This window comes from Ptychodera flava, chromosome 6 (genome assembly GCF_041260155.1).
Source record: "Ptychodera flava strain L36383 chromosome 6, AS_Pfla_20210202, whole genome shotgun sequence".
In the NCBI taxonomy this organism is placed as follows: Eukaryota; Metazoa; Hemichordata; class Enteropneusta; family Ptychoderidae; genus Ptychodera; species Ptychodera flava.
Window position 1 is genome coordinate 38,947,222 of NC_091933.1, and position 25,925 is coordinate 38,973,146.

A 25,925-nucleotide genomic window follows, 5' to 3' on the forward strand; every position below is an offset into this window, starting at 1 on the left:
AGAGGGGAGTAGGAGTGTTTTTCGTGAGAATGATGGGTAGGTAGTGGTGGGCGACAGGTGGAAACTTCTAATTCTACGTTAAGGATAGTTGCGAACACCTTTCACTTTCCCATGCAAAATGTATGTTTGTTCGAAACACTTTACTATAGTGTATTGACACGCAAAAAAAGCTCTGGCGACAATTTGTCCTATTTACCGCTTGATTACCCCTGGTATGAGCAAAACAGTGGTTACACACCCTTGTACAGATAAATTGGCATGCTTGGTGATTTTAAGTACCTCGCCAAAGGCGATAGTGACAGTAGTTGACACAATAAGATATGAGCTGTGCTTGAACTGCACAAAGGGTGTTTTGTTCCCGTCATAAAAAACCAACAAGTGTTGAATATAGAGAAGAAACAGCAAAAATGTTGTGAGGTTCTCAACAGCTGTCTCAAGATTTCATATGTCTCAAACCCGTGATTTTTTTTGTAACAGGTGCGTAATGTCCTTCCTATTCAGGTGTACACGGGTCAAACACAAGTATTAAATCCAACATTAAGATAGCTGTCATGTGTATTTCAGTCTATAGTCTATGCCTTACCTCATAATGGGATATCCCTGATACATCTGCGAATCCACTCCACACCATATTAATGGTATTAGCGTCTGCCTGGTGGTTGCCTCTCGGTTCATATGCTGCTGGTGAACTAGAAATCGTTAACAAGGATGCTTCATCCACCAAAGGTCCAGTCTTCACGATTGTAACACCATTTGATGTCCTCTGACTGTACAAACCAGCGAAGTTTCTACATCTAACAGTTGAGAAGACTGTTTGCTTGTCGGTCAGCAAGCCATCCAGATTTTTCTCGGTGAAATTCGTCTCATTAGTTTTTGTAAACGCACTTAATTTTGCGGAACCTGGGCTAGGTCCTGTATGGCGGAGAGAGTTACAATCTGTAAATATTACGCATATTTTTCTGTAAATTTGGGTCAGTTTGTAATCAATACTTAATTTTATTATCTCCTTACTAATTAAAAACCTAAAGATGAACTTAATCTGAAAGATAATCCAGCCTAGAAAGTATTGAATTTATACCATAAAGGTGAAGGAGGAAACGTGCCTACTCGATGTAGTTAACACGGTTCAGATGGCAACGGTGTCATCGGCAGTTTCACAGTGTTCTTTATAGCTTTGTAAAGATCATGAAAACATGTATACGTACCAACTGCCCACTCACAGAAATCTATGCCGCTCTCCTTGTCTGTAATGTTCCACTGTACAGCAATAACCGATGATGTCTGGTGCGATACGTCTCTACCGATATCAGATCCGTCCTATGAAAGAGAGTATGTCAATATATTTAACTAAACACATGTGCGTAATGACAAATACATTATAACACTCAGGAAGATACAACCCAGGTTATTGGTTTTTACTGTGATATCTTCGCCAGGTGACAGGGTGCCGTTCGTTGTGAGTTCGAATCGGATGGAGAATTTAAGTACTGCATTACATGTCGACAAAAACACCCTGTTATTCCTGCCTCCCTTCCGATTCAAGTATCTCAGTTTCACGACCAAAGCATCAAATCTGGTCTCAGAGTTTGTCTTTAGTCAGACTAGGGTAAAAAGTTAGGTCAAGTACATATAGATGCCAACATACCTTGACACAACAAATGGTTGGTGGTGTTACATCGACAATCAACGGTTCTGAATGAAAAACCGAGCGTAGCTGTGCAGCATTTCTAGCAACAACTATTGCATGTATCGGTATGCCATCGACCAGCGACAGATCATCAATGAATGTGTGAGATGACCTTCCTACCGAGGTGAACGATTTAACTTGTGTACCTCCTGCATTTACGGGGATTTGTGAGAAAAAACAGAATCGTGAGTTTGTTAATTGCGACCCTTTAAGCTGTTGGTGATCATTGCCATCAATTGTGAGTTATAAACATATTTAACTACTAGATGTATCCCACTTGTCAGAATTCGGTCTGCAAAAACAGAGGAGTGTTCCTTGCCATGCGAGGCAGTTAATGTTATTAACATTAATGAATATTACTTTATGTAATTACTTGATCACCAGGAAAGGTACTTCAGTTTTCGAGGCACATTTGGATGCGGACGACATTTTAATATATTACGTGCCCATCCTAGAAATCCAACAATAATGCATACACTGAGCTTACATACCTTTCATTGTTCCAACCGCCAAATGATATTCAACGATTGGACTCTCGGCATCTATAACATCCCACTTTACAGTCAGGGAATGTTTCTTTCCGTCATTTCTGGAATTCACCTGGATACAACTGTTTGGGGCTTCCATTACTGCGTCTCTTTCTTCGTCATTGGCCATGTGTTGGACTTTGACATTGTCGAGTGCAATTCCTGTTACATAGGGCATGAAAAAAACCCTCCGTTATATGGGATGTGGTTTACATCACACTTGTTCAAATTGACATATCAGGCTGCGTTAACAAGCATTCAAGAAGTAGTAGTCTAGTAAAAATATGCAGATGTGTAAGGGGAAATGAGTTCTGTAATGGGAGTAATGGTGACTGTAATGGGAGTAATGGTGACACTATGATACAACATTATTGGAAGTCATTAATCATTTTTACTTTAGCCAATTCTTATTTGCATATTTAGTGACCTTTCCCAATTAGGGATATTTATCTGTATTGACTAGACCAAAGTTGACGAAACTTGCTTTGTACATCAAAGATTCTATGATACCTTGTTTAAAGTCATTTGACATTTTTACTTCAGCCAATTCCTAATTTGCATATTTAATGAGAACGTTTCAATCAATTTTTAATTTGCATATTTAATGAACTTTCCTATTATTAGATTGCGCTCACAAACTAAGCATTTTAATAATAAATCATATAATACAGAATACTTTAGATAAACAGATAATGAATGAAATGAGCCACTTCTTTTGACAGCCGTCAGCAACGTAACTTAACGCAAAAAATTTGAAAAAAAGAGGACGCCATTCAAATTTTTAGGAGGTATCATAAATCGGGCCATGAGTAATCATATTGAATGTCAAAAACATATACATCATTGGTAAACTGTATTTACCATTTCTCTCCTCTATGGAGCCAATCACTAACATTGAAGTATCAGCCACAGCCGTGAAATAATAGATGTGTTCACTCCACTTTGTGTCTTCCTGGCCATGAGTGCTGGTCCTTTGATACAACTTGAACACGCGATGTATGCCGGGCATCTGGACGTATCCCTCTTGTGACAACAGTGGAACAGTCGTGTTGGGTATGTGGGTTGCGAAGAATGATACCTTATACGTTTCACCATATCGGGTTGTAATTGTCTGTGAAACACTACCGTGAACGATGAGGTATGTATTACCCGAATGTGCATCAGATCCTGAAGGAACAATTACTCCAGCGACACCGTCTACTCGCCAGTCCTTGGGCGGGCACATAGATCCATTTGACCATGGTTTACAAAGGTGTGTAGTATTGTCAATATCAAAAACTTCAAATGACGGATTTGTAATAAGATTGGATTCTGTGACAAGACTGAGTAAACTCTTAGGAGGTGTGTTGTCCACGGTTATACCATCTGAAAAGGCTGGCTTTGACTCCAAGCCCGCAGCATTTATTGCTGTAACCGTCGAGTAGTAACGCATACCTAAACGTAAGGCGTAACAATATATCTTTTAGGGTGCAAAAAAGTTAGACAGTCTTGTATTCCAAGAACTAAATTCCATCTGGTTCACTTACACCAATCCGTCGGAAGTGTAGGTACAATGATCCCTAAGCTGGCACAGACTTTTTGATAATTTCAAAGATAATGTTATTCGATAACTTTGTCACATTAAAACTGATACATAATATTGCATTCAGATTGTCATGCCTTCAACTTCAGCGCTCGTTACATTGCAAAAGTACAGAAACCTTTAATACACGTCAAGTGACGGCTCCATGGGCGGGATGATTTTTATTCGACATTCCACTGCAAACATAATTTATTTATTTTGGAATGTTTATTTTACCGTACCATCTTCATTGCTGACAAATCTTTATCAAAGAAATGTAGTTATGAAACGGATTTTGTTCTTTTGTTGGGCACACATTCATTACTAGGATAATACTGGCAGCGACTTTGTATGTCACAAATAATGTTATGGCATAGGCTTGACGTATGCGTATTAGACCTCTGTATTGCCACTTTCGGCAGCCCGTGGCTATTAATGTTGACTTTCAAAACCCATACACACCTGTTGTGACAGGTTTGCTAATCATTGCAGATGCTGACAAGTGAAGACCTATATCTCTACATGCTAGAATATCATCTAATCCGGGCTGGCTCCCAACACACCAACGATACTGACGAATGAATGACTGCAGGTCTGAAAATCCATACCATGATGCTGACACAATTGTACTCGAATTTTGGAAATCAGTATCATGGATGCCTTGCCCGTCATGAACGACGCCCTCATCGGGTGGATTTGTGTCAATCTGAGGAAAGAGTGAGAGGTCATTATCCTTGCAATGAATAGTGATTATGGGATAAAGTTCTAAATGTTTAAAACACAAATATAAATTGAATATAATGACAAGCAATCATTATAATGTCGAATTTATCCCTACTCACCAGAATTCCATCAGAAGATGCTACTGTGTGAAGACTGGCATGGTTGACAGCCATTACGTTTGAATAATATTTATGCCCATCTTGAAGTTTCAGTCCTGTCAACATTAACCGATACTCAGTAGCATCTACCTTTGCATTCTCGAAAGGTACCACATCTTCACCTGAAAATTGCACGTATATACATACCATGGTTTAATCATAGAGACATTTTTTCATAGAATTAATGTCGTATATATATGATCATCTAAATTTCAAATGGTTGCGACATCACATATTACATACATACCTCCAGGATGGGTACTGAGGGAAACCATGAAGTAATCTATTTCTGAAGAGGCAATGAACGTGTTCTTCCAGTATACCCCCAGTCTGTTTGCATCCTTGGAGAAGTCCATATCGATTTTCTGATTCTCGTCAATGATATCCTTAACCTGTAAATTACCAATGTGATGTCAAACGTTGCAGTTAATTTGCAGATTTACAACATCTAAGAACATCCATCCTTACCAACAAAACAGTTCAATAGGAGAAGTTGGTCCATTTTCAAACTCCGGGACATATCATAGACTGATGATCTACACAGCAAAAAACATTTGCCTCTGTGACAGGCCCTGATACAACCCTGTGGTACAGGTCTGTGTCATTAATGGCGTCGCATTGCTGTGACAGGGGCTGCTGTACAGGTCTGTGGCCAGTGTTGTGATGTAGACACAGTGATGTGACATGGCCTAAATTTCTGCCTCTCCCATTACTGTATTTACAGGACTGCACACAGCAATGTGAATACAGACCTGTAACAGGGTCAATAATGTTTTTTTTCATGTGCACACAGTTATGCCTGTATTCATTTTTGTCATCAAAATTGGCCCATTTTTCTAAAATATACACCCCTGAAATCCTGACAAATTTTCAGACACTGTAACATGCTCTGTAAATTCAACACTGACACACCACTTTTTGTACACCAGTATTTAAGTTATGTGGTCACAGCACTTGATACACTCAGAAATGCCCGATACAGACCTGTTCATACACTCCTGATATCTGACCAATTTTAATTACAGGTCCTGCAACAGAGGTTATTTCTTAGAGACTTTTACAGGTACTGATCAAATCCTGTTACGGGCATGTACCGAAATCTGCCAATAGTTTTCTTGCTGTGTAGTCATTGAAAACTAGCAAAATAGACCATTGCAATAAAAACGAGTTCATTTGATGTGTACACGTTGTACACGGACAGAACAGTTTGAAGATTATTGCGTATAGAAATCATAATTATGACCACAACAAATGCGTTACTAATTTGAAAATTCCCCGAATATGTGGAGCTGAGCAGTAGCTTTTTATAGAGACATAATGTACATCTTATACGTATCAAGCTCTTACCTTTCTAGAAGTTGAAAGTTGTGGAGGAGTGAAGTCAGGGCGAATTCCATTTGAGTGAAATATGGCAAACGTTTTGTCATCATACCATGCTTTGACGTAAAATACATAATCTGCATCTGGGTCCAATGATCCTAAAGTGGAAAAAGTGCATTGATGTGATCAATATGGAAACAGAGAGATATAAATGTTGTTAGTCATGTGAACAAAAGGGAGAACTGGGTATTACATCACTCACCGTGCTCAACTGTGAAAACTGCGTACTTAGTTTGTCCAGCTTCGTGCCATAATCTATCTGTTGCTGGATTCACTAAACCTGCTCCAGGAATTCCATCCTTTATTCCAGCGGTCCACTCATAGCGCTGTATGGCGAATCCTAGTGTGTGATTGACAAGTCGAATTTCAATACTGAATACCATACATTACAAAGCTTTTACAAAAATTAATGACCGGTTATAGATGAGTAACCAACATGTTACTTATTTCGATGTTCTTTGTTTATGCGAGTATACACGTCTTCCTATAAGGGCGCTGCTTACTTTCGTTTCTTTATTGCGTGTGCCTGTTCCTGTCTTGTTATCTTTTTCCTGCATTGAACATAAAAAACTGCAATCGCTACAGCGTCACCTATTGAATTCCTTACCGCCGTTAATTTCTCTCCATTTTGATGCAATGGTGCAAGTTGAAGGTGTATAGTTGAAATTTTGGTAATGGATGCTGTCATGTAGTTCCATATAGTTGACAACGTCTATAACTTCAACTTGCTGGTAGCTCTGATCACCTGGTAAACACAAAACGGACAATGACAATGCTCGTAAAGAAGAGAGACAGGAGAACTATTACAGGATTGACATTCTGCAGTTATTTCGATTATCGGTATTGAAATTGAAATCCACTACCTGTGACATCGATGCACTCTCCGGTCACATCATGGCAAAGTTGATTTTGGGGTGCGCAGGTGCAGTCTCCCTGGCAAGATTTGGAATCGCATCGACGTAGCAGAGATAGAATACCAGTCAATTCATTCGAAGGGACCACCACGAAGGTTTCATGTGCCTCATAACTTCGTAATCCAGCCTTAAATAAATAAGAAGGTGCGAGGCATATGCCATGATAGATAAATATATATTTATATCATGTTTACTTTTTTCAGCATTTCGAAAATTCTGTACAAGCTCATCTTAACTACTTTGCGCTGCTGAGAGGTTTACTGTGGCTAAAGTGAATGTACTTACTCCATTAATAGCCCATAGTGTACAATAGATGTGCTCCCAAGGGATGAGGTCCCTCGTCAGTCGGATTAAAGAGCTTTGAACAGCGCCTTCATCAAAATGTGACACTCCGTCCATATAGTCAACACGAACTGTTTTGTTCTGGAAACAAAACAAAATAATCGCTGACAAAGCATGTAAATACCCAAGACAATCACGTGACTGTTCAAGACAAATCCCACTTTATTTACTTTTCAGCAAAAACAAAAACAGAAGCAAACAATTTCACCATCCCAGTGAAAACATATGCTTCAAATATTTTTTGTTTTTATTTTCAGTATTTGTGATGTTCTATGCTTGCAAACTCAGCATGAAGAGTAATGTTTATAAATTTACCTCCGTCAGGTCCCAAGATCCAAAATAAGTGCCAACAGTGGCAAAATAATGACTTATTCCTGAATGAATGTCTGCAAAACCCAACCATGCCAGATTAACATATGCTGGATCGCTTCCGTCGCTTTGCAGGTACGTCATCCCATCTTTTGTGTGGCGGGTCAAATTGGATGCGTGATTGGTGGCAACTGCAAATGTCCCAACAGTTGGTGGACTTGAATCGATCTGAATCAGAGATTAAGAAAGAAGCATTGCATGAATATGTTGTTTGCTCAATGCGACTCATGTGCGCACTATAATATCATGACGGAATCACTGTGTTGTACATCCTAAAAGCACTGATATGCAGTAAAATTAATATCATGATCTTTTGCTTTATTACATAATCAAAGCAAGCAAAGTTTAAAGTATGAATACAACTTTGAATTACACGGAAGTTGTTTATATTATCTATGCACGAGAGCGCAAAAAAGAAAATTAATCTAGATACTGTAGATCTCCAAGAAACTGGTTCTGTTTACCTCCATATCTGATGTCCCTGGTTCACATAAGAAAACTAACATAATTATGTTCCTGTTAATTGGAACCCAATAGCGACTGCGGTTGGCCTTCTGTACTTACTAGAATGCCTTCTGTTTCACTCACTGCACAAAGTCTAGCCAAGTTGCAAGCCACAACTCTAACGTAGTACGTATCACCATCATGAAGGGTCAGGTTGGTAAACGTGTACTTTCGTGTGCTTCCTGCAACCTTTAAATGAAGCACGTGTAAATGAAACAATTGAAGATAAGAAAAATATCTTTATGCTAACATTAGACTATTTGCCAGAGTATTTGATGCTAATATTCCATTTCTGTGTTGGTGATTACTATCTCAGATATTTTTGATGTTGGCAAACAAAATCATAGTTGACAACCCTACAAGGCTGTATTAACAGCTTTCAACATTTGTCAGCCAGAATATTCTCTATAAGGAAATTTCAAAATCTCCTACCTGTATTGGTGAGATGGCCATAGTTGACTGATGGTGAGTGAAAACCGACAATTTGTGATACTGAATGGGACTGTCTACGTCTGAAAAATGCCAGTTTACACGGAGAAGAGAGTTGAACACCTAAGAATGTTGCAAGAAGATTAACAGATTACACTATGCAGTGATTGACATTAGGGTCATTCGCTGTCACATAAACCAGCTTCAAATGTGGGAAGTAACTGCAATGGACTATTACACAAGTGAAAGTGACTATCGCTAATGAAACGAACAAACAATCATTGTCTTGAAGATCGAATATTTTTGTAAAGAGTGCTAATTTATGGTTGACCGTTATACCAAAATAAAAATTGCAGATAAATTTTGACTTTCAAGGAAGTATTCAACAACTGCTAATACCAGCTGATTACATACGCGAAGGACTTAGATGAGACACACTGAAAAACATCTGCAGGATCCTGTATGGCAAAAATAACATAGGTGGAAAGAAAAACCGTGTCTGATTGAACTTCTGTGAAAATTAAGTAATATACAACTATAAAGAAAGAAATCACATAAGCAAAATTGGAAAGGAATACCTGACTATGTGACGTCATGGAGCCCAAACTTTCATCGAAAGAAGGTCTGCGTACGAGAACTGGCGCTGAGTCATCGACAATCACACCATTTGAAGATGCCTCTGTACATAGTTCTAGATCAGAAAGATGGGAAATACATTGAAATGCATGAATAAACCGAGAAGCCCTGTAATTCATGAAATTTTCGGGTTGATTAATCTCTTACCTGCTTTATTGAATGCACGGACTGTGACGTATATTGGTATATGCAATGGTAATAACTGTTTCAGTTGTGAAGTCATAGCTGTCTCGGTGAGGTGAAGTCTGTTTGATTGTACGACGTCATCATCACCAGGTGTTGTACCAGCAAACCATTCGTAGTGTGACAGTTCAGAATGTGTATCGTGAAAATTGTACCAGTGTGCACCCAGGGATGTCCTGAAAATAAACCCATATTACATTAAAACTACGAATTCGCTTCAAATTTAAATGGGTTTTTCCCTCAAACAGTTAGGGAATTTCATATTACTCAAGAAGATGCTTCAAAGAGAAAGGAGTACGGCCAAGTAATTTTGATCGCTGAGTTGCTGGGTAATACAGTGGTTTTAATCGGGTTCGAACTCACAACGTTCTGTACCCGGTCACCTAGCGGAGAAGTAGGTATAGTGTGGATTGTGAGTTCTAATCCGGATCAAAAGGTTAAATAATTACTTCACGCTCTAAAATGCATGTTAATACCAGTTGCTCTACAATTTGAACGATTAGATATTAAGTAATTAATTGATAGGATATTCAAGGTATGTATTCAGTAAATTGATAGGTTAATTGATCCTTCACCTTGATGATTGGAAGGCGAGATCCCCATCATTAACACCATCATAGACGGCACCGCGGACAGGAGGTGAATTATCTGCTATGATACCATCGGATGAAACTACGGTACAAAGTCCTGCTGCATTACATGCTGTGACAGTTGTATAGTATTTCAATCCTGGTTCGATGCGTAGATAGTTTGCCTCAACATCTGCATTAAAACAAACACGGCTTTTAATGGTTTATTAAATGAATAGCGGTCAGTCTAATGATTTTTGTAATCCCAGCCTCAAGCCCTCACGAAAATCTACTGAGTCTATGCAGTTTAGTTTATAAAATGTAAACACTACTAAGTAAGAAGGTGGCTAACACCATTTGTTGTAGGTCCAATGGGTCCCCAACGAGATGTTCAGCTAAGTTTCCCTGAAAGTCGAAAATACAATTTGAAGCACAATACACGCATACTTTCTTTTTATTCTATGACATACCAGTCACTAATCCGACGAACTGTTCTTCAAGTAAATCATTACAGCCAGGACAGCGACCTATCTTCAAAGAATAACCTACAATGGCCGTGTGAGGATCGTTGAATCCCTTCCATCGTACCGATATATTACTGACGTGTGTCTATTAGGAATGAGAGATGAAACTCTCGTTCAATAGGTAAAGCAATCAAGTTGGTGGGAATAAAGGTGCATGGTGTTAAATGAGAAGAGTTGTTGCTCAGTGTCAAGTTGCAGTTGGCAATGGACTGACACACAATGGTGTACAGAAACATTAGTTCATCTGGGTTTTTTTTGCAGTTTGACGTTTACGTGAAATGTTATGTAGTGTGTGTATATATATGTATATATATATATATATATATATATATATATATTATATATATATATATATATATATATATATATATATATATATATATATACTCAGAAATGATAGGTTCGATGTGTCTATCGGGAACTGATAGGAACAAACCTGATAATCTTGATCTTTAAAATCTGGCAAACTACCATCGTAGACAACCCCTTTCTCGGGTGGAGTACTGTCAACTACTATGCCCCAAGAAGATGCTGTTGATGAAAGGCCTGCACCATTGTAAGCCTAATATGGAAAAATAATCACTAATTACATTGATAGTGCCTATTTGGTATGGTTTGAGTAATTTAATTAAATGTGCAAAATGTTACCTCACCGTAAATCTATTCACCAGAGTTAGGATGGACGGATAAAAAGTCTTACCTTTACCGTCACAAAGTAGACATGGCCATCTGACAGTTCTATATCGTTTATATTATCTATTTCATCTTGCATGGTAATGGTACATTGCACTACATCACCATAACCAGGTTCAGAACCTACACACCACTCGTAGTAGCTGATACCTACAGAGGGACCCATAAACTTAAAAGGTAAGTTTGTATATTTGTCGCTAATTCGGTTCAAAAAAAGAATGAAAATTTACAACTGAGTTAAGCAATAACCTCGTCACAGGAGCGTATGCACGAGATTTTGGTACAATGCGTGGCAGTTAGAAGTGACGCAGAAGAAAAAAGTTACAATTTATACCAGAAGAATACATTTGAGCACTCGATACTCTAATATGATATATGATATGATATGATATGATATGACATGACATGACATGATATGATATGATATGATATGATATGATATGATATGATATGATATGATATGATATGATATGATATGATTAATGTTTTACTTTCGAAATGTAATTTATTGGGACTTTAGGTGATTAACCTACCACTCTCCATCTCCTCGAATACGCCGGTCCATCTGGCTGTTAATGATGACGTTGACGTGAGGAAAGAGCCACCAACATCAATGTGTGCATCAGATTTGGTAGGTGGTGTTGTATCTATGGTAATTCCTTCTGAAACAACCTCTGTGATCAGTCCCACAAAATCCGTAGCTTTTAAAACGTAGAAATTAAAATAAACAGATGACATTTGGATGAAAACTGTACAATATATTTAGCGATAAGATCAGTAACATGGGTCTTAACCTTCCAGATCAGTCACTTGTACGAATACTACAAACTAATATCAAATTAGAAACACAGTAAATCTGTAAATCTGGGCGAGAACTCAAGAAAGACTTGGTAGGTACATTATGGAAAGGTTTCAGGTCAGTTCGCTTTGCACTCATAATGCCTAAGAATATTTTTAAAAAATTATCATACAGGAATCAGTAACGAGAAACCCTCTATGTGTACCTCTGACAGTGGCATAATATGTGCTTCCTTCTTCAAGATGTAGTGATTGCACAACTGTCAAGTTTGTCCATCCAACATCTTCGAACTCTTGAATGTCAACACCAAGAGGTGATGAGCCTGTTGGTTAAAACATATGTGATCAATGGTCTTTACAGACATACAATGATCTTTATTAAGTACAGCTATCGTACAACTTCTCTCTTAGTCGGCAAAATCGACCTGAAGTACATGTGAAACGCTTATTCCTTTTGAATCATACGGCTGTCAATTGTTCATGGTTCATTATTTATGACGATTGAACAATACTTACCGATTGCAACCTCATATTTTCGAATGCCTGACTCATGAGCTGTCCTTCCATATTCTTCTACATCGAAGAATCCCTCCCATTGAACGATAAGCTCAGAAGTTGATGCCTTCAAAGGAGTAGTACAAAATCTCTGATCAATAATGCTTATTGCTTGTATCTTATCGTTAATAAGTACGATACAACTACTACAGGTTAGCATATCTTCTTAGACAAATGTGACGAGGTACCTGGAAATGGCGTTGCTCCCAGTCAAGCCAAACTCTGCCAGCTGCAGGCGGTGTGTGATCGACAACAACACCGTCAGAACAAGCTGATACTGCCGGTAGTAAGTGCGCTGACTTTTCGTAGAATTTCATGGTTTCATTGGCATATAAACAAACATGGTATCTATGTCCATGTATTAGGTCAAGATCAGCGATGTTTACGAAATTACTCTGTGGAAATATAAAAAGGTAGCATTAATGCAGTCATTTTTGAGTCCAATATCCAACGGAATAGATCGCTGTTCATGATGCTTGTATACTAGGAGATGTGAATAACTGCTACTGGTGTTTTTCATAATCTCCTAAGAAAACGTTGATTTCACTCTAAAATTTTAAGTAGGATCGTTGGTGCCAGAATTTTGGCTGTTGCTTTGTGTAAAATTCATAGTCATACTTTTGTTTTGCCGCAGCCAAGAACTTGTGGTTGATCGCATTTGTAGGAATGGTAATTCATGACGATCTTCTGATATCCATTGTAGGTGATAGCGTTATCTCTGACGACCTTCCACGAATATTGACCATGTCGAAGAGTTGGCCAAACTGCAGATAACTGATGATCGGATATGGTATAATCTGCATCAGTTTGCGTCCATTGCTGGTTTTCCCCGAGGAAAATATCCCTGGATGAAGACGTAAAGGAGACAGTGGCTACAATGATATCTATGTGAACTTGCGAGATTTTAAATGCGAAAATTTGTCATTAAACAGGAAATAAAATGTAGTTTTACTGTATGTACTGTAATCTAATTATTTTATTTCAATAATTGTGTCAAGAAGCACTTGTTCCATGTGATGTTTGAAAAATCATGGAATTTTTAAACAAGAAGAGGAATCAGTCACTTCCATGCTAGCATTTTATTGATAAGCTTATACATAAGAATAATGGGTGGCAGGTTTCTGTCATGTTTACCTTCAATTTGTTTAAAATATGCTGTGACGCATAAAACAAATGACAGCAATGATACTAACTTAACATCTCCATCAATGCCATACGTTCCAACTGCATCAATGACTGTGTTTGGTACTATCAGTCTAGGATCGAATGACTCACAGTCGATAACATCCTTGTAAGTGGTGGCGTAGAGACCAGCTTTGTTGTATCCTCGCAATCCAAACAGTACACACTTAGTAAAATCAAGCGTGTTTGGCAGGGAAACAGTTGTCGAGTGGAGCTGGTGTCATTAAAAGAGAAATGGAAAGCCCCTTTAAAGATCATTAAGGAGTAGTCACCGGATAAACCGAATTTCCCATCCCCCGCACAGTTTTAGTCTCAGTTCAGTTCAATTCACTCCATATTACTCATTTGGTGCGCACGTACGCTTATAAATACATTGCAGAGATGAAAGTCGATCTTTTTGTACCACTTGCTTTATACATGGGCCTTAAAGCACAGATAGTACACCATTTGTTCTCTAACTGTCTCATTTTGCATTGTTTTTCACATTTCAACTTTATTGTAATTGGCAACTGCACAGTATCACTTCAATTTTCTATTTTTTCTATCCATCATGGTGGAAAAAACACAATTGAGTAATGAGATTCTAGATAGCACCATTATTTCATTCATTCGATTCGTTCGAATCCCGTTTGGGTTATAGTAAAAATTTATATTTCATTCACATGGCTGTGAAATATTGAGATTTTACAGTGTCTGTTTATGTGTCTTTTTATACTGTGTTCAAAAATAAAGGAGACTCGAGCTGAGAAAACTTACAATATCATTTTCATGCTGCGATACGTTGACCTGCTTCCAAGGAAACAATAACTCTCCATGTTTCGTAATGCTTGAGCTGGCTTTCATATTTAGTGTCCACTCATAGCGATCTATTGGAGTTACATTTGATTGAACACCTTGTGGTAGTTCCATTTGCTGAAATCCTTGCCACTGGAAAGTCAATTCTTTACTGACACTAGATATGGGAAAAGTATTTTTCGTAAGTATGTTTCGTTTTTTGTTATTATGATGTTGTCAAGTTACTCATGAAACACTTTTTGACCTTCAGTTTTATTAGGGGCCCAAGCCTACTGGCTGGGCCCCTATTGGTTTTATAGGAGTTCAATATTCTTCTTCTGGTTCTTCCGCTCGTTTTTTGTCGACCTAGAACTCAAACACTGCTTACCGCAAACTTCTGAAACTTGCAGGGCTAATAGGTACCTATGAGATCTCGTGCACCTGGGTATACAAATTTCGATTGGTCACGTGACCTGGCGGCCATATTGGATTTTCCAAAAACCTACAAATGGCTTCTCCAGAATATCCAGGGGTCTAGTCGATTTGAAATTTTTTGTATAGCAAGCATGGCCTAAGGCCTTGAGAATTTGCCAATAAAATCGCATGCGGTCACGTGACCTTGGCCGCCATATTGGATTTCCGAAAAATACCCATTTAATCTTTAAAAATCTTCTTCTCCAGAACCAACACACCGATTCAACTGAAATTTGACATGTAACATCTTAAGTGTGATCTCTTTCAAATTTGCGAAAGGCGTTTGGATCAGTCACGTGGTTTGGCCGCCATATTGGATTTTGCGAAAATCGTGATTTAATCTTTAAAAATCTTATTCTCCAGAACCAACACACCGATTCGACTGAAATTTGACATGTAACATCTTAAGTGTGATCTCTTTCAAGTTTGCGAAAGGCGTTTTGATCGGTCACGTGGTTTGGCCGCCATATTGGATTTTAGGAAAATCATGATTTAATCTTTAAAAATTTTCTTCTCCACAACCAACACACCGATTGAGCTGAAATTTTATGTGTAACATCTTAAGTGTGATCTCTTTCAAGTTTGCGAAAGGCGTTTGGATCGGTCACGTGGTTTGGCCGCCATATTGGATTTTTCGAAAATCGTGATTTAATCTTTAAAATCTTCTTCTCCCGAACAAACACCGATTTGACTGAAATTTTGCATATACCATCTTAAGTGTGATGTGTTTCAAGTTTGCGAAATGCGTTTTGATCGGTCACGTGGTTTGGCCGCCATACTGGATTTTCCGTAAAATATTAAATTCCAAGTGAAACGTACAGTAACTATTAGATGATGTTCATAATCCTACTTTTTCAAGCTCGAATTTTGCACATAATATCTTAAGTGCAAGATTTTTCAACCATGTTAACCGCTTGGCCCCGCCAACGCTGCTTGCAGCTTTAATTTAAGTTGTAGATTCTATTATAACTTACTTCGAGTATGAGATTTCTTCGATACCCATCGGAACAGGTGGCGATGGCGTTACCCAGAAACCATCACTTGTTATGGCTTCGAAACAGCCAGCTGAGTGGCAGAACTTGACAATAGACCTGTAGCGATGTCCGTGCAATAGGCTAATATCGGACGTTAACAAAGTACGCTGAGTTCCCATACTTCTATAATTGGTGACGAAATTCCATATTGACGAGCTGTGAAGTGAGAAGGCTTGGTATTTTATTTGTTTCAACATCTGTCATATGCACTGTTTCCTAAACTTGTTAATCGGAAACACTAGCTGAATTGTGTTTAAGCAATGATTCTGATACAAATGGCGGCATTAAGCTCACAAACTGCATCCCAGAACAACATACGGAAAGAAATTATAAAATCAATAAGTCATAAATCTTCACCTTTCCGATCTCTCTTCTCTCTGCAGTGCCCATTCTGAATGTGTTATGAATTTATCCCAATGACTCGATACCTTCCAGTGTGCTGCCACCACGCTAGTCGATGACTGGAAATTGATGTCCTCCCTACAATGAACTGGTGAGCTACTTTCATTTCTGCTGAATACATGTCCTTTAGTGCTACACGAAAAATGTTATGTACACAAATGCTGCCATATTACAATTATTTATCGGGCAGTGATTATCTATTATGCTGAGTAATACGAATATTATTAAAAATTGAGAAATAGTAAAACATTAATCGAAAATCATAAAAACTATTGGAACAAATATGATAACACTTACTATTCATAACCAAGACCATCGTACACGGACGATTCTGTGATGAGCGCGCTGGTTGGCACTATGGTCAAGCCATCAGAACTAACAGCTATGCTTCCAACTTCTGTTGTCGCGCTTACGGTCACGTAATAAGTCTGAAAAGAAAGTTACTAGACTGTTGAGGTGGTTTAACGTTACATAACGACAGAGCATGCAATGTCGTGAATATTTGCTTTTGTGTGATCTAGTTCGTTTTGGTAACCTATGACATTCTTCAAGATGTACATAATATGTTAAGAGTGTTAAGGAGTAGGTCAGTTTAATACCTGATAATCTTCTAAGCTCAGACCTTTGAAAGTATAGCTTGAAGTTGATGTTTCGACGGGCTGAAAGGATTCGATGTCATCCGAACCGGGCGATGAGCCAAGAGCAATTGTGTAGGCGATATTTTGGTAGGGATGAGAGAATCCAAACCATCCACAATGCACTACAGCAGTACTTGTTTGAAAATCAATATCGTTGGAAATCTGGAAAGAGTGATCAACATTATCTCAATACCTCATAAAATTGGTCAATAAATATTTTTGTTCTCGAAAAAGCGGTTGTATAGGATATCTCTGGAATAAAGCTTTAGAAGAAGAGATACATTTCCTCTCCTTTTTCCTTTATCTGAAGAGTATAACCTAGAAAAAGGAAAGCACTATGAATTTTGAAATTCTTTCAACTGTCCTAAGACCAGCCCTGCAGATAGACTTTAAAAATATACAATTATCTTTTTTTCTGTTTGTTTAGGCCAGCCAATGTTCCAGACAGTCATCATCAATGAGTTGAAATAGGTAATGGTGATTAAGTTTAATATTTATTCATGATTTTTTTTTTGGATATTGTTGCCATTATCATGAGAATTATACAGAACTATGTTACCCCAAGCTCTTCATCATCTTTTGGTTTGTCAAATTCAAAAACTGTACCACTTCTTGGCAAGACCACATTGTGTTTGTAGGGACGTGATGTTGCAACAGTGTGGAGACCTGCTACATTTTCCACTTTCACAGACACAAAGTAGACGTGTTCACCATGGAGACTCCAGCTAAGATTACTCGTTGGAATGGCCACACATGATATTGGTGGAATTGTCACTTCACATAGACCTTTTGTCAGTTGTTCTATGGGAGTAAACGCCATGATAGACGATCCTCCTTCAACATCACCTGGAAATATTCATAGGTTACACGTTTAGTATGAGTCTCTCTTTCTCTCTCTCTCTCTCTCTCTCTCTCTCTCTCTCTCTCTCTCTCTCTCTCCTTTGATTTTTTTTTTCAGATTCTACTCACCGATAGCGACGGAAAATGAAGACAATGGTTGCTGATCACTGAAAGCATCTATGCCCCATCTCGCTACAAGGAATTCTTCATCCCCGAAATGTTTCTCTGCGGTCACAACAATTTCGCCATCGAAGGCTGGTGCTGTAACGTCGACGATGAATGGGCCAATGACCTACAGGTAAAATTTCAATGAAATTGTAGTTTTACATAGGTTTCGAGAACAGTAATATGGCAAATGGAGAAACCGGAAAATTTGTATTTGACAATCTCACTGACGAGATGCAATTTCGATCACGCACTGAAAAAAATACTCGAACATTACTACACCTTTGTTGTCGATAAACGAGCTCTGTTTGTCGCACGAACGATTAGGTAAAATTCGACTCCTTCGCCAAGATTTGGATGGTATGTGAGAAATTCGGAGTGCGCATGGGTTGAAGTGAATGGCATGATGTTCGGATCCAACGCTGATGGCGTATTGGATATCCCTATTTCGTAGTCATAAATTTCACTTTCAGAGTCCTGGCCAGTCCACTTGACAGATAACTGTGTGTACAATATTTTGTAGATTGCAGTTTTGAAAATAAAACTTATCATTGTTACGTAATTCATTTGATGCAACAATAAAAGAGCATAGAAATGTGTACGTCTCAAATATATTCCAATCTTGCAAATACATTCTTACAAGATCAGGGTTCTCTACGACCGGCTTCATCGCTAAGTATAATTTAAAGCTTAACACTTACGTAGTGTTCGCTTCTGAGAAATCCAACTTCAGATGCACCATCAATCGACAAACATTCAGCATCCTGCATATTCACGTACGTTTTGTTGCTATCAACCTCCGAGATCGGAAAACTATCAATATTGATTTCAGTTCTTGCTATATCACTACATTAAAAAGTGGGGAAAGCAGAACATAATTTGTAATCGCCATCTTCATTTACCGTAAACTGTACAATTCATTTCGTCCTGAACATTACGGTTGCCTCATTTGTCCGTAATAAAATGATCCAAACATCTAATAGATCTAATCGTACATGGAGTCAAATTTTCTCGAATATACCTACCTGCACCTATACGAGGCATTATCAATTTGTTGGCGATTTCTGCGATCATCCACATACCAAACCGTACCATTTCCATCTTTCACAAGGCCAGGTTTAATGTACACGTCATCTACTATAACATTCCATACCGTCGGCCCAGTTACATCAATTGTAACACCATCAGAACATACTGGTTTAGATGGCGCCATTGCCCTGTTGAATGCGATGACTGTACAATAATATTTACCGTGACCAGGGGCTATCCATCTGGCGTGTGTCGATGTGGTGTTCTTGAACTTTTAGGACCATAGACAGGAGATGTAATAATTTATTGAAAATTGGAAAATAATCATATTAAAGTGATGAAAAGCGATAATAAAATTCCAGCTGTAGAAAGTAACAAGAGGAAACATCAGGAGCTACTCACGGGATATACAATCGGAAAAGACAGATTATGCATCTCATCGAGACAAGATTCTCCGAAGTGATAGACGTACATTTTGATACCACTTTCCCTGTCAAAGAAGCCATCCCATGACACCAATACTTCTGTATCTTGCTGAAAATCGATGTCAATGTCACCAGGTCTGCTATCGTGTACACTGCCTTCATGTGGCGGACTGGTGTCAACTGTGACCTGTCAGAAGTGTGAAAAGACTTTCGGTGAACCTGTGTATTTCCTTCGGTGTGGCCTCAGAATGCATGATGTAAAATCGTTCTGCATTGAATAGTTGGTAAAGTCTAGCTGATAAACATTATGTACGAATATCAAGTGTGAACAAAACAAAACGGACATTTTAGTAATCACAACAACCAATTTGAATAATACGAGTTAATTTTTTGTATTCAGTCGACATGTAAACGCTTGAGTCTTGGCAATCTTGGTCTTGGTAAATCTCTGTGTTCTACGACCAACTTGGAAAGTACTGGGAAAAAGCCTATTAGTACTGTAGCAATGTGCAGTAATGCAGCTAGCTCTAGCTACTCTCTATATTATCTCCTAATTACCTGAAACTGTCGACTTGTTTGTAGCATGGCATTGTTTGTCACGGTAATTGTAAAGATATAATCAAAGTCATGCGTCCCAGTTGGAATGTTCATCTTACTGTAATCAGGTCGAATCTCGTAGTTTCTATGGTAACATTCGTTGTCTTTTGGGATACAAGCACAGCCTGGAGGTTCACACTCTGAGTCCAGCGTCTGAAATGCGTGACATTTTGTAAGTCATACATAGGAGTGACTGTGTGATCTACGTGTAAATCGAGTAAAAGAAACGAATGTTGGGCACAGGAAATTACTTGTCATTTACATTCACACTCATTTCTGCAGCTGAAGGTATTATGCAAAAACTTACCGATGGTCTTTTAACAGAAATTGTACCGTTTCCATGTGTGATACTTTCCTGGTCCATATCATGCAGTGTCCAATAAATTGTGTGTAAACCACTGTGATCATCAAATGCCTGAAACGTCACTCTACGGAAAGACAAAATTCGACGTTGTTAAGCATGTACTGTACAGAACTATTCCAACTTTATCGTACAAACTTCTCGAAAGAACTTCTTCAATGACTCAACAAGTATTCAAAAATGTGGACGCTTAAATAAAGAAACATTTAAAAATATCCTTTTAATAGCAGGTCGGGATATTACTTTCCATAGAATTGCTTCTGAGAAGATCACATGACCAGGTAAATTATCAAGCCTGTTTGAGCTCTCATTGTCTTTCCCAGTTCATAACTACAACAGCAGGCATCATTAGAACAAGAAATGCTCTCGAGGGACATAAGTGTCCAGTCACAGATTCTATCGTCAGAAAATGCACCTGGTACTTTTATCTTTTCAACTAGCAAAAGTCTTTACCTCATATCAAAGAGATCAACCGAATCATGGACAGCAAGATAGCTTATCCCGTTTTTGGTCAGGTATATGTCACCAATCTCTGGTGGTGACGAGTCGATGTGTACAGTGATGTTATCTTCGATCTCATGGCCGATGACATCAATTCCTTTCACCCAAAGTCGTACAGTATCACCGTCATCTCGAGGTATATCGAGATGGACTTCCTCGTCCTGTAAATAAACTTTGCCATCATACCTATCTATCATCTGAAAGTCATGATCAGTAGCTGCTATTTTTATGTTCTAAGAAGGACAGGTGAAATGCATCGACAAACATAACATTGGAACAGGAAAAGACAAGGCAGTCAAAACCATCAAAAGTGATATGTGTCTACTCAATTGATCAATCGACGTATCTCTCTCTACCTATCTATCTAACACTCGATCGATCGATCTATTGATTGAAAAGAATATACTAATGGCTAGAGGGATAGATAAATAGGTTGACATATATATTGGAAGGTGGTTTGGTGGGTAGATACATAGGAGGATTAAAGTACCGACTGATGAGTAGAATGAATTATGACAGCTTGTCTCACACAACCACATGCCGATTTTAGGACGTAAAACACATTGATTATATTTCAAGTACGCAATTCATTGATTCAAAGGATTCAAATGAAATTTATTTGTTAAGCGGACATACTTGGAATAAAGCTCTCGAATGAAAGGCAAAACTCAATAACTGCAACGTCACAATTGATAGGGGTTAAAGTGTTCAAGGAATGTCAAAGTTACTTTACGACTAAGGCTACTTTGATAAGCTTACCACGAAGTTGTGCACATCAAACCACCTGGAAGGCTTATCAGTGAGAGTCCTACCACCTGCATGGTCCACGGCATAGCATATCTTGTAAGCGACGATTCCGTTTATGTTTGGTATCTTTTGGCGAGACCTTGTCAGAGGCGGCACACCGGTTAGGTCGTCGTATTCTGCCGATATGATCGGTGAGAAATCTCCGATTTCTCCCAATAAGTTATTCATGTGATGATATTCATTCTTGAAATGTTTCTTCCACGACAAAGAAATCTAAAAGTGACAATGGATCGCTCCATTTAAATTATTACACTAAGGATTCAGAAACAAATCATGATATAGAAATTGAAGAGACATGTTTGTCTGTCTGTCTGTCTGTCTGTCTGTCTGTCTGTCTGTCTGTCTGTATGTATGTATGTATGTATGTATGTATGTATGTATGTATGTATGTATGTATGTATGTATGTAAACGCAAGATAATGTAGCATTGTAGAAAAAAACGTTTCTTATATTCTATGATACTTATTTTCTATGAGAAACCTTATTTGTTTCGGAGGACAGACTATAAAATTTGATGTTCTGGGTTTTTGTATAGGACGTTCCCGTTGTATAACAAACATTAAGCTTACCTTTGGTCCAACATTGTGCGAATTTTGAAGGTTTGTTTGCCATCGTTGACCAGAGTCTGGTTCAGCCGACAATAAGTTCATCGGATAATTGACGTCAATTGTAGGGATATTGACGTTGTCAAACATGAGATAACGTATGGTGTGTTCAAAGTTTCCTGCATTGTCTTCGACCGTAAGTAGTACGCAGTAAACACCTATATGCAGAGATAAGATCATACAATAGTGTGCTCACATACAATCAAGAAGCGAAAATTATTACACCTCATGTATTATCCAGTTACTGTGATTGGCTGAATGTCACTCACATGATACAGAACAAAAGATAATAAAACATGGCTTAAGTGCATGATATTGCATGCATTGATATTGCCCTGCTGTGTGTATGATGTGGCCTGCTACCTTGTTCTGGAATACCGCGCGTCATTTCTGTCCGTATCACATCATCGCGTACATTCGTACATTCGTATAGTATTTGCTGATCGTTTATGGTCACCGCGCGCGTCATTTCAGAACTTGAGCGTCATGTCTTTTTGGGGGTTACATACTCATCAGTATTCTTGATATCCCTGTTAGCATGTCCGAAAATGCAAAAGCGAAAACGGAAGTATTATGCAGCCAGTAATAGAAGACAATAACTGTTGCATCAATAGTGCCAAACCAGCATTTTAGGAATGAAAAAAGAAAGGGGAAAAAGAAAAAAAACAACCGCGCCCCGCATCACTTTTCCTTAATGTCAAGAACCAGAAACCATCATGAGCACGATCCCTTAGGCGGGGAATAAATCGTGATGTTGCTCTTGCTAATTTGTGTCATTGTTTAATTACACATCATAATGAGATCCTGTAAGAAGTACTTCACAATTTGTACACTCTGTCATGGTCGTCATTTTGGGTGCTCTTCAGCGGATTCCATTAAATTGATTTGAATTAGTCCAATTCGGCTTAGACAGATAAATCCAAAAAGTCCAATGATGCAATTAAAAATGATTTTTTAAAGAACTTGTCCTAGGAATATGGCTCTACCAAGATCTGAGGATATTTCTTTAACCACTACGGAATTATGTGTGCGTCAAAAAAGGTAGTGTCAGACATCTGTGAGCAAAATTGACAAATGCATGTTTATCTTTCTGTGCGTTCATCTCTAATAATTTTTCGGCTATATGGTAATGGATGGGGCGTGAAAAATGTGATCGTATAGATGGGCGATTTGGAAACTTTTTGAGGGTATATAGGGAGGATTTGGAAAATATAAGATTTCAATCGCTCTTCCTCCAGCGCCCTCTCCCCATTATATGTGAATTCAGCCTTACCTACCTGGATCAGAAACATTAACGGAACAGGAAAACGGTTGCGAGGCTGTTCCGTGAGCACAAGTCTTCGATGTAGTTCCATCTTGTGAACATATCAATTCTTGGTGACTTTTTTTGACTGGCATTACTTTGACTTCAAGTTCTTCGATTCCAGACAAATCGTCATACCAACCAGATGACCTGATCATTATTTCACCCTGAGTAAAGATGGGCTCATAAATGGCTTTTGTGGTTGCTATAGTCGAGCTTAAGGTAGAACGCGCCAGGGGACAGAAATTCGGGCTTTCAAATTTTAGCAATTCTCTTCTGATTTACCACATTTGGGGCTCATCTTAAAGTTATTGATGAAAGAAAAGTTTTCACCGTCGTAGTTTTACGAAGTTCGTAAATATTATTTTCCCCATTGAGTTAACACGGGGATGGCGGCCATTTAGAATTTCAAATATCGGGAAATCTTAGATAATTTGTCTCTCTAGTACCAAATTTTGCACGTTGACCCCTGATTTTTATTCTTGCTTTGGTAAGAGAATGTGCGAAAGTTTCATTGCGGAAAGTTTGAGCAAAAGCTTAAGAATTTCATTTTCGAGGCGCATACTACCTCAACTTAAATTTTGAACGTTTAATTTCGATGTAACATTCTCTTAAACACAGACGCAGCTGAAAGTACAAGAGGGCGTTCGATTGCAAAATATAATATATTACAAAAAGAAAATAATTTTGTGCTCTACTTAAAAGGAACATCATCCGGAATGCCACTTCTTAACGTTTACCTATTGTCGACCGATCAATCGTTCCAAGCAGTGTTTTCTGTTGTTGCTCCCGCTTGTGTAATTTAATATCACCCGTTAAAAGAGTAACATGAAAATTTTCGTTACACTTGGTATGCAGTTTTACAAGATGTCAGATGCACGTCTTCGATCGCGCTCTACTGGCACTTGAAATTAAGAAGAACAATTACTGTTACCTTGTTTTAAATAGATATCCATAACTAAGGTAAGCGGTATTACGACAATACTGCCAAGCCTGAACGAGAGTATTATACATCGTACTCAAGGAGATGCTTTGCAAAATTCATAATAACTTGATAGTATGGTAATCTATGAAGTTACCTCTGTGTTAATTGCAGGACCTCTATCAAGTGGAGCCTTACTGCATGATCGACTGGCACTACAGTGATAAGGTCTTTCAAAGTCGAACACCAGATTAGCGGTAAGAGACTTCGAGCGACCGTTGTAGTATTCAGTACGCTGTATTGCAGGAATCGGGTGCCCAGTCATCTTTATGTAACCACCATTACTAGACGTGACAGTCACGTCCACCCTATTGAGAGTTAAGTAAATTGACGTAGTTGTCGTAAAGAATGACTGATTGCAAAACGTACTCATACTTGTTTCAGTTAATCATCGCACATGTGGAAAGATCAAAATCAAACAAATGTCATTCGTGCGTGAGTGCTTCACGAACTCAACAACGTGTTGAAAGGTCTCAGTCAGAAAAATGTAACAACTTAGCCGGCTATTGAACCACTCTTTTTGGGAGTGGAGATTTAGCCGACTGGTTCTGTCTCAGGCCTCTCAGCTAGGCGACTGATGCCGTATGTTGTGGGTTCGAATCCGATTGAAAACTATCAATATTGACTTAACAGGTGTACTCAGGGTAGAGAAGAGTTTACAAGCCATTGTAAAACTGACAAGTCTGTCAAGGCAGCTCACTTTCTTTGACGCGATGACATGAAAATATAAAATATACGTGTGACTCTCTGTAAAAATTATGCAGATCATGCTTAAAATTTCATGTTATTGGCTGACCTGTCATTGTGTTTGAAGGCATAATTGATGTCTTGAGACTTTCTGCATGTATGAATGCTCCGTAATGGATTATCTCTGCTCCAGCTGCTATCGCATTGCAACGACGGAAGGGTGAAAACATCACCATTTTCTGAAAAGCCGGGAAGAGAATACTTACATTACATTTGAATGCCAGTAGGACAATTAAATCTGGTAAAAAGATAAAGCTTCTGTTTCAAAAATAACATCTATTAAAACTTTCGATTTTTCCACATTGTATACCACAATGCCACATGATAAATTGAAAGAACGCTTGAAAAACATCATCAACCAAGCATTTTTCTACAAAAACGGTTCACACCGTTACAAATATGTGGTATTAGGGTATACTTCTACATATTTTGTTAAAAATATTACTAACGTTAAAGTGTTTTATACCGAGAAAGACATTATCAGTATGCTTGATTTCCTCATTGACA

General features: G+C 38.3%; 1 protein-coding gene across 1 annotated transcript in view; it reads right to left on the bottom strand.

Annotated features, from left to right (window-relative positions):
• The window catches only part of LOC139134490 (uncharacterized), a 34,071-nt gene that overhangs the window by 5,488 nt on the left and 2,658 nt on the right, over positions 1-25,925 (bottom strand). Inside the window, exons 3-49 of the mRNA XM_070701349.1 lie at positions 25,468-25,597; positions 24,769-24,979; positions 23,664-23,856; positions 22,351-22,544; positions 21,734-21,994; positions 20,927-21,135; positions 20,420-20,540; positions 20,074-20,265; positions 19,493-19,702; positions 19,087-19,361; positions 18,763-18,907; positions 18,344-18,562; positions 18,026-18,188; positions 17,616-17,902; positions 17,018-17,218; positions 16,716-16,846; positions 16,374-16,550; positions 15,957-16,172; positions 14,491-14,686; positions 13,746-13,948; positions 13,171-13,396; positions 12,741-12,947; positions 12,514-12,619; positions 12,204-12,320; positions 11,733-11,900; positions 11,207-11,349; positions 10,943-11,068; positions 10,453-10,591; positions 9,989-10,175; positions 9,378-9,589; positions 9,173-9,285; positions 8,598-8,717; positions 8,226-8,354; positions 7,608-7,829; positions 7,236-7,373; positions 6,900-7,077; positions 6,644-6,781; positions 6,239-6,376; positions 6,004-6,134; positions 4,904-5,048; positions 4,618-4,778; positions 4,238-4,481; positions 3,076-3,648; positions 2,179-2,376; positions 1,646-1,836; positions 1,206-1,317; positions 584-912 (exon numbers count right to left, since the gene is read on the bottom strand). Of these exons, the coding sequence (XP_070557450.1) occupies positions 584-912; positions 1,206-1,317; positions 1,646-1,836; positions 2,179-2,376; positions 3,076-3,648; positions 4,238-4,481; positions 4,618-4,778; positions 4,904-5,048; positions 6,004-6,134; positions 6,239-6,376; positions 6,644-6,781; positions 6,900-7,077; positions 7,236-7,373; positions 7,608-7,829; positions 8,226-8,354; positions 8,598-8,717; positions 9,173-9,285; positions 9,378-9,589; positions 9,989-10,175; positions 10,453-10,591; positions 10,943-11,068; positions 11,207-11,349; positions 11,733-11,900; positions 12,204-12,320; positions 12,514-12,619; positions 12,741-12,947; positions 13,171-13,396; positions 13,746-13,948; positions 14,491-14,686; positions 15,957-16,172; positions 16,374-16,550; positions 16,716-16,846; positions 17,018-17,218; positions 17,616-17,902; positions 18,026-18,188; positions 18,344-18,562; positions 18,763-18,907; positions 19,087-19,361; positions 19,493-19,702; positions 20,074-20,265; positions 20,420-20,540; positions 20,927-21,135; positions 21,734-21,994; positions 22,351-22,544; positions 23,664-23,856; positions 24,769-24,979; positions 25,468-25,597 (8,825 nt within the window). The remainder of the gene's footprint in view (positions 1-583; positions 913-1,205; positions 1,318-1,645; positions 1,837-2,178; positions 2,377-3,075; positions 3,649-4,237; positions 4,482-4,617; positions 4,779-4,903; positions 5,049-6,003; positions 6,135-6,238; positions 6,377-6,643; positions 6,782-6,899; positions 7,078-7,235; positions 7,374-7,607; positions 7,830-8,225; positions 8,355-8,597; positions 8,718-9,172; positions 9,286-9,377; positions 9,590-9,988; positions 10,176-10,452; positions 10,592-10,942; positions 11,069-11,206; positions 11,350-11,732; positions 11,901-12,203; positions 12,321-12,513; positions 12,620-12,740; positions 12,948-13,170; positions 13,397-13,745; positions 13,949-14,490; positions 14,687-15,956; positions 16,173-16,373; positions 16,551-16,715; positions 16,847-17,017; positions 17,219-17,615; positions 17,903-18,025; positions 18,189-18,343; positions 18,563-18,762; positions 18,908-19,086; positions 19,362-19,492; positions 19,703-20,073; positions 20,266-20,419; positions 20,541-20,926; positions 21,136-21,733; positions 21,995-22,350; positions 22,545-23,663; positions 23,857-24,768; positions 24,980-25,467; positions 25,598-25,925) is intronic.